Source organism: Perissodus microlepis, chromosome 4, assembly GCF_051167445.1.
Source record: "Perissodus microlepis isolate ML-2025 ecotype Zambia chromosome 4, ASM5116744v1, whole genome shotgun sequence".
NCBI lineage: Eukaryota > Metazoa > Chordata > Actinopteri > Cichliformes > Cichlidae > Perissodus > Perissodus microlepis.
Window position 1 is genome coordinate 18084971 of NC_140464.1, and position 17562 is coordinate 18102532.

The 17562-nt window shown below is 37.4% G+C and overlaps 3 protein-coding genes across 3 annotated transcripts; 1 reads left to right on the top strand and 2 right to left on the bottom strand.

Moving 5' to 3' along the window:
• Nucleotides 1-2069: 2069 nt before the first annotated feature.
• LOC146388753 (beta-galactoside-binding lectin-like) lies at nucleotides 2070-4200 on the bottom strand. The gene is made up of 4 exons (XM_084924789.1): nucleotides 4140-4200; nucleotides 3666-3745; nucleotides 2675-2846; nucleotides 2070-2494 (listed from the first exon to the last, which is right to left on the bottom strand). Exons 1-4 carry the CDS (start codon nucleotides 4146-4148, stop codon nucleotides 2348-2350), a joined length of 408 nt encoding a protein of 135 aa, XP_084780915.1. The 5' UTR covers nucleotides 4149-4200; the 3' UTR covers nucleotides 2070-2347.
• Nucleotides 4201-5258: 1058 nt separating this feature from the next.
• On the top strand, nucleotides 5259-6711 carry LOC146388754 (uncharacterized). The gene has a single exon (XM_084926245.1). It carries the CDS (start codon nucleotides 5371-5373, stop codon nucleotides 5977-5979), a length of 609 nt encoding a protein of 202 aa, XP_084782371.1. The 5' UTR covers nucleotides 5259-5370; the 3' UTR covers nucleotides 5980-6711.
• Nucleotides 6712-12857: 6146 nt separating this feature from the next.
• Nucleotides 12858-16582, bottom strand: LOC146388755 (beta-galactoside-binding lectin-like). The gene is made up of 4 exons (XM_084926246.1): nucleotides 16491-16582; nucleotides 14021-14100; nucleotides 13361-13532; nucleotides 12858-13111 (listed from the first exon to the last, which is right to left on the bottom strand). The coding sequence occupies exons 1-4, from the start codon at nucleotides 16497-16499 to the stop codon at nucleotides 12965-12967; spliced, it is 408 nt and encodes a 135-aa protein (XP_084782372.1). The 5' UTR covers nucleotides 16500-16582; the 3' UTR covers nucleotides 12858-12964.
• Nucleotides 16583-17562: the final 980 nt, after the last annotated feature.

Sequence of the window (17562 nt, forward strand, 5' to 3'; positions counted from 1 at the left end):
CACACACACAAATTATACAAGGCCTAAGGTTCAAGAAGCCAAAATGCAAATTCAGCCTTTGCTCAGCTACTGTGAAAGAGAGAAGGTGTGACAGAAATCATAGGGAAATGTTAGCATGTGCTTATCTTACTGTCTAATAGGTAACTTTTATGCATATGTCTTCTCATCTACTGTCACTGCACTCCATTTAAAAAAGGATAAATGATACAAGGTCTTTATTTTAATTTGCTGGGTTTATCAAGCCAATGAGGTCAGAATGCAGTTCAGTTTCTGCTCAGTTCTGATACTGGGAACACATAGCAGAAAGGAAATAGGGAAATGTTAACATGTGCTTATCTTGCTAACAGATAACTTTCATGTTTATGCATGCCTATGCAGATGAGAAGGAAAAAGAAGTAATTATCGTACATATATGCTGTATGGTGAACATTTTGACCTTAAAAGATCAAATATTCAACATTAAAATAATAAATGTTTAAAAGTGAATACAAACATCTGTTTTAATTAAAGCACAGTTCAATTATAGACTAAGCTTGCACCAGCTATCAGTGTTTAAGTTATGTATTAAGAATGTCTATAAAACACAGACAAGTAAAAGTAATATTAATAGTAATACAGAGCAAGAAAAATGACCTTGACAAAACCACGGGGCAGCTAAAAACAGGAAGGTTTCTGGAAATGATTTTAAATAATCATTTGTTGGAAAGTATACAGAGTTTAAAGGATGACATCAAGTCTTGAAGCCTTGAGATGATTATTCCCATTGTTACCATCTTGGCTGTTTTGCTAAAATGGTTGGAGGGGAGAAGAATTTGAGGGGAATTTACACTAAGCAAAGTTGATCTGAGCACCCACTGTCCTCCAGTGATAACACTAAGGTACTTCAATAATCCACATTCTGCAAAAACCTTTCACTACTACTTCCAATAAAGAAAAAGAGACAACTATTATTACACTGTTATAACAAAATGTGATACAGAAAATAATCACATATGACTCGCCTGAGTTTATTGTAAAAGTGGCAATTTGTTCTCACGTCATTCAAAAAGCAATCAACATAACTAAGTAAATAAATATCCTACTCTTCTTGGGTAAATGCAATAATATCAGAGTATTTGTGGGGATATTTCACCAGTAATAATTACCTAGTAGCTTCAAAAGTAGAAGTCAACAACATTGCTCAGCATTTCTTAATAAATAGCAGTAATCAACTCACCTGACATTTAAAATATTTAAGTTTCCTTTTCAACGGTTTAAAGGTTCAAAACATTTAAAACTGTACCCAATCCAGTTTCTCAGAAACAAAATCTGCTGTAAACCAAAAGAAGTTTACTTAAAAAAAAACGTTAATTTTTCAAAAAGAATTATTGAATCCCATTTATTATGTATATGTACCACCAGCAGCTGGAGTCATTTTATTGAATGCTTTCTCCACATTCTGAGACTACAGTGAAGTAAACTGCAAAGTTGCCATGAAAATGACATCAAACCACTTGTAGTGTTTTCTATTCCAAGCGTTGATTGATATTGCATTAATAATTATGATTATCAATTGTAGTTGAGGAAGTATTAGAATTACAGCAGTGAGGTGAGTGTTTAATGGTTGTAGTGGTTATTAATGGTTATGTCCCGACAGTCCCACAATTTTCTTGCCATTTTCACATTCATTAAAATGAATGACTGTTTCATTTCATGTCTGTTTTGTGTTAATTTTTTATATAAATCTGTGCACGATGTTGTGTAGATATTTTTCTCCAAAAATAAATCCTAATAAATAATAATAATTCCAAAATCCTGCTTTGAAAAACATTAATTAAGGATTAACAGTTCATGTATAGACTAGTAGATAGATTAGTTATATGTGAGAAATTAATCTATGGTATAAACACTTCTCATAACTTAAAGTGGACCCAAAACTGTGAAGGTATGAAATATAACTTGTATGTAAAAGGTCAAATCACAGAGCGGGGCAGTGCCTGTGTTTCACTGAGAAAGGATGAAAGACATTGTAAAACAAGTATAAGGAGTCACCAGAGTCATGTTTTTTTTTCATAGTAGAACATGCTTTATTGATGCTTTTGCAGGAAAGAATTGAAAAGTAAAAAGTCTTGGAAAATACAAATAGTGAATAGTGAAGCATTTAAAGGCACATTAAAGGAATCTTGATGATAGTTTACTGTATATGATTCTTGCAAGCAAAAAACTAAATCCCTTGGACTACTTTAAAACTGCACAGTTCCATAACAGGATGTTCAGTCATCTGTGTGCAGAGCTAAAAATCTGCTGCCAGACAAACAGAAAAATAAAACAAGAATTTCAATTCAGCAATTCAAGGGTGGATGTCGTTTTACTTGATCTGAATGCTTCTGATGACAGCATCCCCATGAAAGCCCATGACAGAGTATTTCTCTGCACCCATGCGATTGGGGAAACAGAACGTTGAGCCATTTGATAAAGTCACCACAAACTCTGAGCGAGTGAACTGAATGGAGATCTAAAAAGGCATTTTGAGTGAGAGAAACAGAGAGACAAAGGATGTGAACACTGTAATATAGCTCAGAAAAAGGTCAAATAATGACGTTTTTAATGTAATCAAAGATACCGTGACACACATTTTCCAACAGAGATTGCATGAAAGAGCAAGGCTACAATACGGACAAACACACTCTCACACCTTGAATTCCTTTCCCGGGCTGAAAGGAAAGCTTTTCTCATGTTGCTCCTGATGCCAACTGCCTCCCTCAAAAGAGTTGCAGACAATTATATTTATGTGTCTGTGGTCATCAAAACGAGGGTTGAAATGAAATGCAATTCTGTCCTCGCTCTCACCAATATCCACAGCAAACCTGCAATGAGAGAAAGCTATTACATATTACATTATATAGTATTTAGGATCAGAAAATATGGGGCTAAAATGGACTGACATAGAGATACAAAATTATCGGCACAGATTTGCAAATAATTTTGCTACAATAATTGCCCCAAGATAGTAAATCTTAATAAAATGGTGACAGAGTGTGGTTACCTACCTTTCAGGGAAAGTTCACCCCAAATAAAAATTCTCATATTTGCACATTTTATATCAGTACCTTTCAAACTTCAGTTACCTTAACATCCTAAGACCCAAACTCTTTCATGGCATGCATTTTTAATTTCTCTTTTCTATTTGGGCTGATTGGGACCTGATGAATGAAAAAAAAATTACCTGATTTTTTTTTTTTTTTTTTTTACCTAAGTTTTGTTTCTGAGAAAAATTAGACCCACATGAGAGGACATTTGCTTTAACTTCAATAGAACAGTGGCACAGTATAATGTCCTCGTAAGTGGATATCAGGCCCTTGTAGAGCAAAATTTAATTTAATCACCCAAAATGGGATGTCCACATATGTGGACAAAAGATCCTAGGAGGTTAAAGAGATACTTTACAAAATAAAATTTTCAAATTTTTCCTCTTACCTGGAGATTTAGTTATCATTTTTGTGCAACTTTTCTCTGTATAATAAGATGTACATTTGTGGAACTTTGATTGAAAGTACAATTACTCTTGTTACTCCAAAAAAGTCTCCAAAAGCTTTTTATTATAAATATATTTTATTTTTCAACTTTACTATGACTCACTCACTAATTTAAAATCCTAATACATCTTATCCTTAATCAGTATTTACCTTTTGGGATCAGATTTGATGACTCCAACAACAGTCAGGGTTTGTTCGACCTTGAAGGTCATGTTCTTTATTATCATATCCTGTACAGATAAAGACAGGGATTTTTGGTGATACTGCACTGGACAGTGCTGTTTACTGGCTGAAGCTGAAATAATAAATGACTCCAAAAAGAGTCAATAACATTACAAAATAGTAATGCACCCATAATAAATAATGCCCTGTATCAACTGTCTGTAGCTGAGAAGACAAAATAACAATTAAGAAATGATTAATGCACACATATGCTCTGTGATGAATATTTCAATGATAAAAGGCCATCAAATAAATCCAAAATGTCAGAATTATTAAAAAACAACAAACCTAAAAGCATACTGCTTATACTTTAGTTTAAGCATAACTCTGCTGATTTAGTTACATCAACCTGGTAAAGAATAAGCTTGTACCATCTGCTTAAGACTGTATATATTTACTTACCTTCATCATCTTGGCATATGTAGTAGGTTAAGTACAGCTGAGAAGAAATGAGAGTTCTGCAGGGACTTAGTCTCTCTGCACCCAGGAAGACTGCATTATATAGAGTGTGGGAGGAGCCTTCAATCTGAATGACATTTCAAACAGGCAATATTACTCTGCAATTGCTTAAGACCCACTATTTGACTCATTGTCAAATTATAGACCATAAATAAATAATTAGTAGTTAACAAATACTTGCAGATGTTAGTGGAGATCAGTTGTTAACACCACACTGTTACATTGTAACCTGTATTTGTTCTTTGGACTTTCCCATTGTTTGAAATGTCTCCAAGAGACCTTCTCAACTTGAACAAGCCAGTGTGGATCACATAAAATCCCAAATAAATTCAAACTTGTGCATCCCATTCTTATTTAGAAAGTCATTAAAGATGCATGGGTACAATAATTCCACCATGGAAGAAGAATAGTTCAAAGTAGGGCTGGGCCATATCATACCGTTCACGGTAATACCGGTATAATGTTGGGCAACGATAAGAAAATGAAATATCGCGATAGAATATGGGTCAAACTCGCATGCGCAGTGCCTTTGTTTTCATACACACATGGTGGAAAAAGCATGGCGGCGACGGAGAATGAGAAGGGCGAAAGCGGATCGTTGAATGAAACGGATGAACCAGAACTGGTTTGTAAAAATGCTGCAACTTCAGTGGTGTGGAACTGGTTTGGCTTTCGTCCGTCAGATACACAACAAAGCACTATTTTTGGTAGCGCATGCTAGCGGGCCGTCGTTATTACAGTGTTTTTTGGAAAATACGGCACACTTAAAATCAATCCTTTGATTTTTCTGAAAATCGACAGTGCCCCTTATAATCCCGTGTGCCTTATGTATGAATTCTGGTTGTGTTTACTGACCTCGAAACGATTTTATATGGTACACGCGCGTGTACCATGTGTGTGTATAACCTCTTTTTAAGTTTTGTGGATATTATACATGGTTATGCTGAGGATATGTCGGCCAATTTCCACTGGAAATGCCTTTTGGTTAAACTGTCAGCAAGGAATTTGCATTTGCACTGTTACATTTTTATATAACTTTAATCCACATAAAGTTATATATATATCTTATATATTATCTTTCCTGCTTAGCTTCTGTGTCCTTGTCTTGTCTCGTGTGCATTACTTTCCCTGGAATAGCCTCTCACTGTCGTTCTCTAAAACCTAAAAGAGAATTATGGATTTGATCAACTGGTCTCTGAATGCTATTGACACCCTTTTCTCAACGAGAAGTCTGGGCTCGGGAGAGCCTGAGTGCCCTGGAGGGACTTTCCCTGCCGGATACACGATGGACGGGTGGCAGAACTGGAGGGTCATGTGCCTGGCGGGACTGTCGATCGAGGACGCTGAAGATATCTATCTATTCGGAACCGTGATAACAGGGTTCTTGCTGATCGGAGTTGGCTTAGCCCTGGTTTATCGGAGAAATAAGAGAGCGGAACCGGCTGTTCAAACCCCCCCAAGGCTGCCCGCTGGATTCGAAGCGATGGGACGAGGCGCGACCTCTCACACCGAACGTAATATGGTCAACACCTTGGAGACGCTTGCATCGGCTGTGAAGGCTCAAAGCAACAACATTGAGCGTATGGGGGGATACATCAGAGAGAGGCCTGCTCAAAATGAGACCCTTGAGCGACAGTTGGAAGACATCGCGGAACGGATCACTGCAGTTGTGAGGTCTCAGAATCAAAAGAATGACAACACCATGGAACAGAAGTTTGATACCATCATGGGGAGGCTCGCGACTCTCCAACGGGAGATCGAGAGACCAGTGTCAGAGTGTTAGGGCAGCCTGAAAATTCTCCTGGGCTGCTCACATGGAAATTTACAAAATCAACATCAACATTGCGGACCCCCATCACGGCGCCAGCTGCAGGCCCAAGGCTGGAGCCGAACAATCACTCCCTGATAACGACTGTGTTACGGCTATTCTTCCCGTCCCATGCAAGGTCACCTGGATTGGCTGGAGGACTGTTTTCTTAGCCTGATAGGCCGAAGGACACTGTCTCAGCTGAACTATGGACACGCACACACATCCACTTACACTGATAAGCACTCACTCATCCCCCCTCCCTGTCCAACGCCTTCGATGCTTGTTGCCCCCTGGGAACACGAGGCGGGTCCGGGCCCGTGCTGTCGAAGAGATGACGGCGCCGTCGCAGGATGGCTGCTGTGTTGCCTGGGGTTACTCCTCATCCCCTACCCATCCCTGTGGCTTGTCATGTCTTCCATAATGTTGTGCTGTGGACATTTATGTGCTTTTTTGTGCAGAGGAGTTTTTTTGTTTCCTGTTCTCGTGCTGTCCTACCATGGAAGCACAGCATGAGTGGAGGTCTCTTTTTTTCCTCTTGTACCTTCCCGATGTTGTGTACATTTCAGTGTTTTTCTTGTAACGCTACCGATCTCCGACTTGTAATCCCATGTGATGTCTGTGTTATGTGTGTAAGGTCGGGGGGGGTTACCATCTCGCTGCAGGGCAACCTGCTTGCGACAAATAAAGCTGTCATTCATTCATTCATTCATAAAAAGCAGCTGCTTGTTTAAGTGAAAATACATTGATGTTTTTTTTTTCTTTTTGCACTAATAAACTTGTGGAGTTGTAAAGTATTTTGTCTAGTGTCAATTATATCATCAGTTATATCGTTATCGCAAATTTTCAAATGTATATCGTGATAAATATTTTTGGTCATATCGCCCTGCTCTAGTTCAAAGAAATTGACTCAAATTACCATGACATTCATGCCCATTATGACTGTAGAGAAACATTTTTAAACTACGAGTGAACTCTTTATGAAACATTTTATAAAGTTTAAGAGGGTTTAAATTAATTATAATTTAATTATAGTATGTTTGGTAAATGAGATATAGTTCCTTTGTTACTGAAATTCTTTTTTTTAAGTTGACATTCATTCTATAAATGTTTTAAACTTAGTGCCTAAGTTAACTTTATATAGCACATTTAACCTAATTTCAATTAACCCTTAATGATATAAGAAATCAACAAGATTTTGATTTTAGCCCTTTACTGTATGCCATTTACACTTTTCCAAACATATTTACCCCTGTATCCAAAAAATGCTCAAACACTACAGGATCTTTATTCCGCCTAATTTATCAATCCAAACAGGCCAGAAAGCAATTCAGCTTTTGCTCAGCTGTGATACTGGGAAAGAGAGAAGGTTTGACAGAAATGACACAGGGAAATTTTTAGCATTTATTTCTTTCCCTTTCTAAGAGATTACGTTTATACATATATCTTCTTATCTACAGTCCTTTCCAAACACATTCAAATTCAAATTCAAATTCAAATTCAAATTCTGTGTGGTGGTGTGATTGAGAGACCGTACATTAACCTGTATTCAAAAAAATTTGAAATGATCTGACAGGTTTGTGTTGTATTCTACCTAGTTTATCAATTCAAAGAGGCCAGAATGCAGAAATGACACAGGGAAATGTTCTTACTATCTTACTGTCTAATAGGTAACCTTTATGACCTGGATGACTGAGAACCTTCACAGACTTTATGCATATGTTTCCTTATCTAGTCACTGCACTCCTTTCCAAACAGGTTTAGTGCTTCATTAAAAAAAAAAGGCCAACATGTTCTGAAAGGTCTTTTTTGTGTTCTACTGAGAAGGTGTGACAGAAATTACAGGGGAATGTTAGCATGTGTTTATCTTGCTGTCAAACAGATAACTTTCATGTCTATAAATGGCTATGCAGATGAGAAGACAAAATAAAGAGTTAAGAAGTTATCAATGTCCACCAAGGTTTTCATTCGTTTTTATTTAGTTTCAACTTGAGATTTTCAATTCGATTTTCTAGTTTGAATTTGTTTTTAAAATTAGTTTTCCAGTTTAGTTTTTATTTTTTTGAAATGCTTAGCTTCAGTTATAGTTTTAGTCTTTTTTTGTAATACAAGTTGCATACAAGGGGAAAGACTGAAAAAAAGAATTCAAAAAAGTTACGTGTAACAAAATCTTGTAATATCACAAATCAGGTAACCTTTTTTTTAATGTATTGATTTAGGGAAGATGAACAACCATCCATAACAGTCAACTGTAAACGATATATGGCAGAGTAATCTTGAAATTAAGGAAAATTCAGTAAGCACAGTGAACATAATTACAGCAGCACCTGCAAGCTATGCAAAGGGTTAGCTTCCTTGCTTCCTTGTTAGTTTTATTATCAATTTCTGCTTTGCTACATCCATCGTAACCCCCATGAGAGTATTGACTCTTGGCTTGGCTGCTTGCAGAAGTCAAGTCGAGTAGCGCAAAGTCTATGGTGATCGTCTATAGAAAGAGAAACATGTTTGATAAGTTTTTTTTATTAAGTTACACACAAATAGCATTCTCTGCCAACAGGCTCACAAAACATGAATATGTAGAAACAAATAACAGACCAGAACCAAAGAAGCAATGTGTACAAGCAGGTGACAAAGACAAGTTTGTACAACACATGGCTCCGTAACAGCTCCAGTGTTTCCTGGAATTGATTCGGAAACAATAACAGAGCTATTACCGATCTGTTATGTCAGTGAAATTTCCGCCAGATAGTCTTGGTTGAGATCTGGTGACTGTGAAAGCCATGGTATATGATTCACGTCATTTTCATAATCAACTATTCAGTGACCCCTCTTCAAATACTTAGTCACAGGCCAAAGATAATCTCTCATAGCAACTTTGCACTGATATGACTCTTTTCCCTTTGACAAGTGGACCCTAACATGGGAGCAAAGTGCAACAATGGGGGTGCCCAAATTGACAGGCTGCATCCTCCTGAGGACCCGGCCTTCACGACCTACGTGGCTCGGGTCCTCCGAAGGCCGGGTAGCCCGAAGTGATCGGCTGTGAAACTGGACGGTCTAGCCTTCAGTTTTGCGTCACCAGCTGTCTCAGTGGAGTTTAATAAACCCGTCTGTCTGCTCCTTCCTATCTAAAATATAACAGGACACTGCCGTAAATTTTCAATCATCTCACACTTCTGTTTAATCATTTTTCTGTTTGACATTTATTCAGCTGTCTGAAAACTATAACTTTAATCTCAGCCAAATCGATTTACTCACAAACAAATAAAACACTGAAAAAAGCCAAACAATAACATTTTTTAGCTATCTGAGTGACTTATATATCATGTTTAACCTGAGTAGCGAAAGACCGCAGAGGGGTTGAAAACGATGTGCTGGGAGTTTGCTGTTCTCGCCCCAGCTAACTATCGAGCTGGTGGGTAACAGACGTCTCCGAAAACGTTGGAACACTTTTGCAAATATGTGATATCTCGATAAGCTGAGCAGATATTTGAAGTTTACACAGCTACACTCTCGCCTAAAAATATCTGAAAAGTTTATTTTGTGATCCAGAAAGAGTAATAAGAGTAATATTAAAACTAAGTAGCTGCCGCCATTGCTGGAAACTGGAATTGGCTGGGCTGCGCTATAAATTTTGGGATATGGTAGGCCACGAAGGATACACCCAACCCATCCTTCAAATCTGGGGAAAAGGACGCATTTGTCAGCTGCATTCGGAGGAGTCTACGAATTTCAACGGTCTTCGTTGCGTCGCTGTGACGTAATCGGCCTCAGGAGGATGCAGCCAATGAATTTGGACACCCCTAATGTCTCTCTGTGTAGGGCATCGAGAGTTCAGGGTATGCCTTTAATTTTTTGCCTGTCTGTAAAAGCCAGCGTAATGGTATGAATAATCTTTCACATTTTACCTTTATAAAAGTAAAACAATTACATTGTCTCATCGGTGCAACCTAAAAGACTCCTATTCTAGCTAGTCTTTGCACATCATAATAACACAGAAGAAAAGAAAGCAATTCATTCTCAATATCAATATCTGTCCATTATTCTGTTATTTTCCAACCTGTTTTGGTTCAAAAGAGCAAAAGAAAAATCCTCATCAATGTTGGAGTAAAATCTTGATGCTTTTATTGTACATACGCTGATAATTGTTGCTCTCATGTCATTGTAAACCAGTAAAAATAAATAAATAACACATTGGGATCATGCTGAAGATCACAGACAGCAGCTGAGCCATCAGGTGGGATAAAGGAGCTGGAAACATCACCTAATAAAGAAAAAAGACAACAGACTGAATGAAAAACAGAAGTCGCCTTCATTGCACATTTTTGACCAATCAGAAGTCCCCTTCTTTCACTCTAGACTTTTGACCAATCACCGATCAGGACGAATTGCACTACCGTATGGTCCGTCCCCCTGCCCAAATCCTGACCGGGGCATAGTGTTATTATTATTATTATGGTTACAATATCAGTAGTGCCAACATGACCAATTATATTTGCGATATCAGGCCAGAAATGCTTGTATGGAAGAGGATTAGGGCCACTTGTTTATCACACAAATGACATCTAATGAAATTTTCCATTCAACATTTGAACGAATCCCCAGCCAAATAATGATAATAATAATTTCCCGAGCCTTTCAGTTCACACAGAGGAGGGTCAGGGTTGAATGCACCTGCCAGAACTCAACTTTAGGGTTTTTAATGCTGTTAATGCTTAACAGAAAACTCAGCTGTACTACTGTCCTGCATCCCACTCTGGCTTCTTATTCTTATATTTATTTTAGTTTGTTTTCCAGATACAATAAAAAAAAAAGACTATAGTACCTCGGACTGAAGTGGAGACCTTCTGCTTTAATTTAAGTGGTTTTGCAGTTCGACGTTATCAGAGGCTCAAAATTAACTAACTGACAAGCAGTTTCAGACAAAAATAGCAGCTGACTCATGATCATTTATCATTGGGGTGAAACACAACACACACACACACGCACATTATCATAAAAGACTGCAGTTCCTAGTTTATATTAAATCACGGGTGAAGGAAGAGAAGGAGAGCCTCACCTGCTTTATAGCTGTGAAAGCAAACCTGTAAGACAAGCATAGGTGTTTATGTAGCTCTTTTTTAAAGGTGTAAAAACTGGCAAGTTAAGTTGCTTGTGTTTCTTCCCCTCAAAAACCTTTTCACATGATGAACACAAAAGACGCAACCAATGTACAGTATATACAGTGGCCCTAAATGTCCTCTGTAGATACCAAAAGGAGGCAATTCTATAGTATGCAGTGCATGGGAGATATTCAGGTTTAGAAAGGTGCTCTACAGAGGACAAATTTGCATTGCTGGTAGTCAGGAGGATATATATATATATACACATACACATGACCTGTATATTTATTATTTTCTTTTTTTTTTATCGTAACTCTGGGTTTAGTGGCCCGTCATTAAAATTTAAGAACTGGTGTATACTTTCAAGTCCGAACTTTCAACTCGGCCTGAAACAGAGACTCAGCGTGGCTGCAGCTTGTTGCTATGTCAATTTAAATCAGTCATGTGATTTGGAGGTGCGGCGTGTCTGTGGACCCCAGAAGGTTAATAACACTCACCTTCATTCCATTTCCAGAGTGTAACAACCAACCACCTGTGTGAAATCTGAAATTGCCATGGTGCTGATCCATTTGGTAATGGTGGAGGCAATATATTCAGTTTAAGAATTTATATTCACTCTTAACTGTAACTATGCTCAAAGTGTTAGTGTTATCTTATTTTAATAAACAACACTGTCATATGCAAAACTGGGGTAGCAAGAGATCATCTTAGGGTGGCACAGGCCACCTCATACCACTCTTCTAAATCCGCCCCTGACCTTGTGGTGTTTTTCAGACTAAGTCCACAATAATTATTGCAATTATTCATTTTAAATGATTAAAATTAGCTATTAAAATCATCTTCCATTACATCCACAGTAGTTCAGGAGTGCTAAAGGCTAATTACAACATAATGGCCTATCAGATTACCAGCCATGCTGCCCTCAGAGGTGCTGATCAAAGTTGTAATTATATGAACAACCCCCTCATTGGTCCACTGTTAACATATTCACAGTGATTGAAACGCTACTGGTAAAAACACGCAGTTATCCACTCCCACCTTGTTAATATTCAGTGGGTGCTGAAGAAGGTTTTATAATACAGCAGTGAGGACAGTGTTTATTTGTTGTAGTGGTTATACGTGGTTATATAATAAATCCTAACATTTGCACAATGTTCTCCTTATTTTCACTTTCACATAAAAATATATAAATCTGTGGACGTTATGTGTTCGTGCCTTATGTAAAACCACGCATGGTGTGGTGTCAAAGTTTTTCTTCAAAAATAGGTGTTGTAAAATCAAACTAGTCCCAGACCCACCTGTGACACATGAAATATTGCCTATATGTAAGGGTTAAATTACAGAGCCCAGCACTGGCTGTGTATCACCTATAAAGTAATTTCACAGGGAACGGATGAAAGGTGTTGCAGAACAAATAGAAGGAGTCACCAGAGTCATTTTTTTTCATAAAAGAAAATCCTTTAATTGATGTTGTTGCAGGTAAGAATTAAAAAGTGGAATGTCTTTTGGAGCATTTTGAGACACATTAAAGAAACCTGACCACACTGTACTGTATATGAATCCTGCAAGAAAAAAACTGCAAACAGAAAAATAACTTTCTTTAACTGCTTTTCTGGTAGAGTTCCAGAAAAGGGTGTTCAGGTTTAGAGCTAAAGGCTCCTTTTTTTATGACCATAGCTGTTTGGACCTGTTTCTCAACAAACTCATATCCTGTAAGCTATGAAAATCTGTGATTAGATTAAAGGTTAACAAGTTTTCAGGAAGCTGAAGACCTAGGACTTTATATTACCTGCTGCTAGACAAACAAAAAAAAGAACATTTTTCACATCCAGATATGAGAAATGAGAAACGATGGTGCTTTACTTGATGTCAATGCTTCGAATGCGTGCATCCCCATCAAAGTTTAGGGCCGAGTATTTCTCTGCACCGACGCGGTTGGGGAAACGGAATGTTGAGCCATCTTGTAAAGTCACCACAAACTCTGAAGGAGTTAATTCAATGGAGATCTAAAAGGTATTATCAGTGAGAGAGACAGACAGACAAAGGAATCAAATATTGTAATGGATGTGATGTATAACGATCAAGGTCTCGCAGATCAATGTGTGGTATCAAATAATAAAGTTATCAAAGATGCAGTGGCACTTATTTTCCACCAGAGGTCACTCTCAGAGAGAGGCACTATACAGACTAAAGAGGAAGCTAATAGATTACATATGACCCATGCAAGGCTAAAATATAAACACACACTCTCACACCTTGAACTCCTGTCCCAGGGAGAAAGGAAAACTTTGCTCGCGTTGCTCCTGACACCAATTGCCTCCCTCGAAAGAGTTGCAGACAATTATATTTGAGTCTCCATGGGCATTGAAACGAGGGTTGAGATGAAATGCAATTGTGTCCTCGCCGGGGCCGATATTCACAACAAAACTGCAATGTACAGACATGTGAAAAACGTCATTTACTTTAAACAAGTAGCTCAGTCTCATTCTAATGGGGAATTTGAAAGAGAAATAAGCATAGTAAGTAAAATACAAGGGAAAGAAGAACAACAATCAAGCACGTTTCACGGCTTAAAACCACATTTACCTTAAATTACTGACTCAATTAAATTCTCATAGTCAATTTCAAATAGAAGTAACTGAGTCAAGTTCAGGAAGATACATGACATGTTCCATAGCTTTATTTCTGATGGTTCAGCTACTTTAAAGAGACAGCTAACACAGACAAAATCTATATTACTCATTTTTTTAGCCAATACACTAGCTATCAGTGTTTGTACTAAATGATAAATACAGTGATAACGACACCCTGTCAAGAATTAATTTTGCTGAATATTGATTGAAGATTTTTCTAACTTTACTGTGATTCATTCATTTACAAACTCATGACACAGCTCGTCCTTTATCAATACTTACTCTCCAGCCTCAGGTTTGGCGACTCCAACAACAGTCATGGTTTGTCCAACCTTGAAGGACATGTTCTTTACAAACATACCCTGTGCATAAAAAGAAGGCAAGTTTGGTGATGCAGTGTATTATTGTCTACTAATACTACGGACTTTTATTAGATCCAATTATTATTACAGCTTCAGGCAAAAAACAGCACTGGTATAGTCTCGGCCAATTCTCCGATCCTCACTTTATCCCTGGAAATTGCAGAACATGTGTTTTCAGTTATATCCCCATTGACTGGCTGGTCAAATATTCCAGCTCTTTCTTGTCCTGAGGTTGCCAGGGACATTTTTCTGTACGCCGATTTTGGCAGAGACTGAATGTTGAAAAATGATCAGGGACAACCGTTAAACTGAGTCACATTTTCCTCAGTGCAATACTAGATACCAGGAGTGGAAAAACACTAAGCTTAGCAGAAATTCAGTTCCTGCTGTACATGTGGCAGGGAAATACTGGTTTGTGTAACAATTAGGAAATGGTCATTCTAATGGGGAATTTGAAAGAGAAATAAGTATAGTAAGTAAAATATAAGGGGAAGAAGAACAACAATCAAGCACGTTTCACGGCTTAAAACCATGTTTACCTTAAATTACTGACTCAATTAAATTCTCATAGTCAATTTCAAATAGAAGTAAATAAGTCAAATTTAGGAAGAAACACTAAATGACATGTACCATAGCTTTATTTCTGAAGGTTCAGCTACTTTAAAGAGACAGCTAACACAGACAAACTCTACCACTGAAGGCAAAAAGTCCAGGTGTACAAGTCCTTAAAAGTGTATTTATGTCTATTCATTTCCACCTAAATTCCTAACGCAACTTTTATAGATTTGATTTTTTTTATTCATTTGTATTTATTCACTGCCCGCCTTCATTTCAAGGCACAAGATTAGAAACCTACTTGTGTGGGTTTTAAATGCTGCAGTTGTTAGAGAAACATCCTAGATACAGTCAACAAGAAACCAAACACATTTGCTAAAAATAACCATGAATACTTGATCATATTAGATCATGCAAACAATTTTAGATTTGCTTGTGAAGAGACCAAACTTTCCCACTGAACATGACTTTGAAGACTTAGTTGTTGATAAAATAATTTACATTTCTAGGTTAACAAACTGACAGGTCGCAATACCTTAGAGCAGTGGTGTCCTGCAGGTTTTAGATGTGTCCTTGATCCAACACAGTTGATTTAAATTGCTTAGATCCCAATTAAACTACATTCTGTTCATCTTAAATTATATGTCACTACCATATCAGAGTTTCTATTGGTACACAGATAACAGTACTTTCATTTATATCCCCTTTGTAGACACACAAACATGTAATGATCTGCACTGTTCTATAAACAGGCTGAAATCGTGGCACGCCACAGCTCACTGCAAAACATGTAGTTTATTTAAAGATCAACCAGTGTAAGTAAGGGAGGCATAGTAATGTGAACATTCTTCCTCTGTTAGAAAGTGTGTTTGGCTGTGCTGGACTGGGCTTGTGTCCGAGCTGGCAGTGACGCTGCATGTCTCCCAGACATTCTGCCTAATGAAGGAATCTGAATAAAGTAATGTGTAAGACATGATACTTCACTGAATCTGTCTCTGTTGTGATGATGAAATCGAGCTGGCAAGTTATTAAAACAGTAACATGTTACTAGTAATAAAGTCATAAACTTCACTGAACTGAATGAATAATTGTCATTTCTGTGTGAAATCAACACAAAGTGAATCTTAACAGTGCCAGAGACATTATTTGAGAGATAATTACACTTCTGCTTAAGGTTTGCACTGTTGTTGACCCCTGTTTGGCTTAGACTTGCAGGATTGTTGGTTCTGTTCTTGTTTCTATGTTATTACTTTATTTCATTTCATCCCTTAATGTGATTTAAACCACAACACCCCTTTAGCCCCCAAAAAGAAAAACAGATACAAGGTCTTGATTGTATTCTGACTATTTTATCAATTCAAAGATGCTAGAATGCAATGCAGTCTTTGTTCAGCTCTGACACTGGGAAAAGAGAAGGCGTGACTGAAATGAAAGACTCAAGTGTTATCATGTGTTTATATTACTAAGGATAACTTTCATGCATAGGCATGACATTGATCTATTACTATAGATGAGAAAAAGAAAATAACAATTAAGTAGTAAATAATGTACGCATATGCTCTGTGGTGAATATTTTGACCATAAAAGGTCATAAAAAAATTCAAAACATTAGAACTCCTAACAGCTCAATAAAAACTAAATGCAAACATCTGTTTTAGTTAGTTCAGTTTAGCTGATGCAATTACATCAGCCTGGTAAATATAAAGCTAGGACCAGCTGTCAGTTCAATGCTTAAAATAGGCTTAAAGCCTAAGACTGTCGATATCAGTAAACCAAAGAGTCATATGAAAATCAAAGTAATATAAGTTGACTATTGTTGTCCAAATTTTACTTACATTATTCATCTTGGCAGATGCAGAAGGTTAAGTACAGCTGAGAAGAAATGAAAGTGCTGCAGGGCCTTGCCTCTCTGCACCCCACCAGATGACTCCAGTATATAGAGGGTGGGAGGTGCCTTCAACCTGAGTGACATTTCAAAGAGCCAATATAATTGTGCCATTGCTAAACACCCAACAGCTGACTCACAGTGAGATTAGAAACTGCAAATAACTAATGTAGCAGTTAACAAATACTTGCAGATGTTGGTGAAGTGAGGCTAATTAGTGAAAGATCATTTGTTAACATCAAACTGTTACATTTTAACCTGGTGGAGCTGAGCCTGACTGTGAGGGGAACTGCAGACTTGGAGTTAAAAATAGAAGTGTATTTGTTACCAGGGAGACAACTAAATATTTAGCAGAGCCAGCAGTCTTAATGTCCACTTACTGTATATAGCTCAGGGCATACAGTAAGATCAAATGCCGGCATTTGGAATAAAGTGAAATTAAGTGAAATGTTGGAAGTGATTCAGATCCTCAAAATGATTTGAATATATGACTCACACTTAGGGCCAGAGTATACTGCCAGCTGCTGACAGAAGACAGCTGCTGTGAGTGCAGCAGGGTGGGTCAGTTCCACACATATCCACTACAATGTATTACAAACTAATGTAATTCAGAGCAATGTCACAGGAACCATTTATCAAGAAGTAATTTATTTTACAGTTATCTGCTGTTTTTCCCTCTGTAACTACTAATTCTAGTCATATTTGCAGTGTAGGGCTGCTCCAAACTAAATTTGGCTAATATCTCATCATTTAACAATAAAAACCAAGAGTGGAGTTTCAGAAGGCGTTCTATTTTTATAATCTAGGTTCAGATTCCAGGCTGAAAACTTGAACCTTGTGACCAGTTCCCCTACACTTCACACATTGTAATGGTACAAAATAAAAATTCCTCCCTGTGCTTTATGACTTCTTTCTGGGTCATGTTATTGATTAAACACTTTTTGGCACCACCACCTCAAAATAATGTCCTGAGAGCAATAGAAAAATCACAAGATCTTTAAGTAAAAAGTACAAAAAGAACA

What these genes read in the sequence shown, in the direction of transcription:
- LOC146388753 (XM_084924789.1), bottom strand. An exon ending in ATCAAATCTGATCCCAAAAG is followed by an intron (nt 2,847 to 3,665) that starts GTAAATACTGAT and finishes CTCTCATTGCAG; the next exon opens with GTTTGCTGTGGATATTGGTG. An exon ending in GCCCGGGAAAGGAATTCAAG is followed by an intron (nt 2,495 to 2,674) that starts GTGTGAGAGTGT and finishes ATGCCTTTTTAG; the next exon opens with ATCTCCATTCAGTTCACTCG.
- LOC146388754 (XM_084926245.1), top strand. Translation starts at nt 5,371, where the DNA reads ATGGATTTGATCAACTGGTCTCTGAATGCTATTGACACCCTTTTCTCA.
- LOC146388755 (XM_084926246.1), bottom strand. An exon ending in GCCAAACCTGAGGCTGGAGA is followed by an intron (nt 13,533 to 14,020) that starts GTAAGTATTGAT and finishes TGTACATTGCAG; the next exon opens with TTTTGTTGTGAATATCGGCC. An exon ending in CCCTGGGACAGGAGTTCAAG is followed by an intron (nt 13,112 to 13,360) that starts GTGTGAGAGTGT and finishes AATACCTTTTAG; the next exon opens with ATCTCCATTGAATTAACTCC.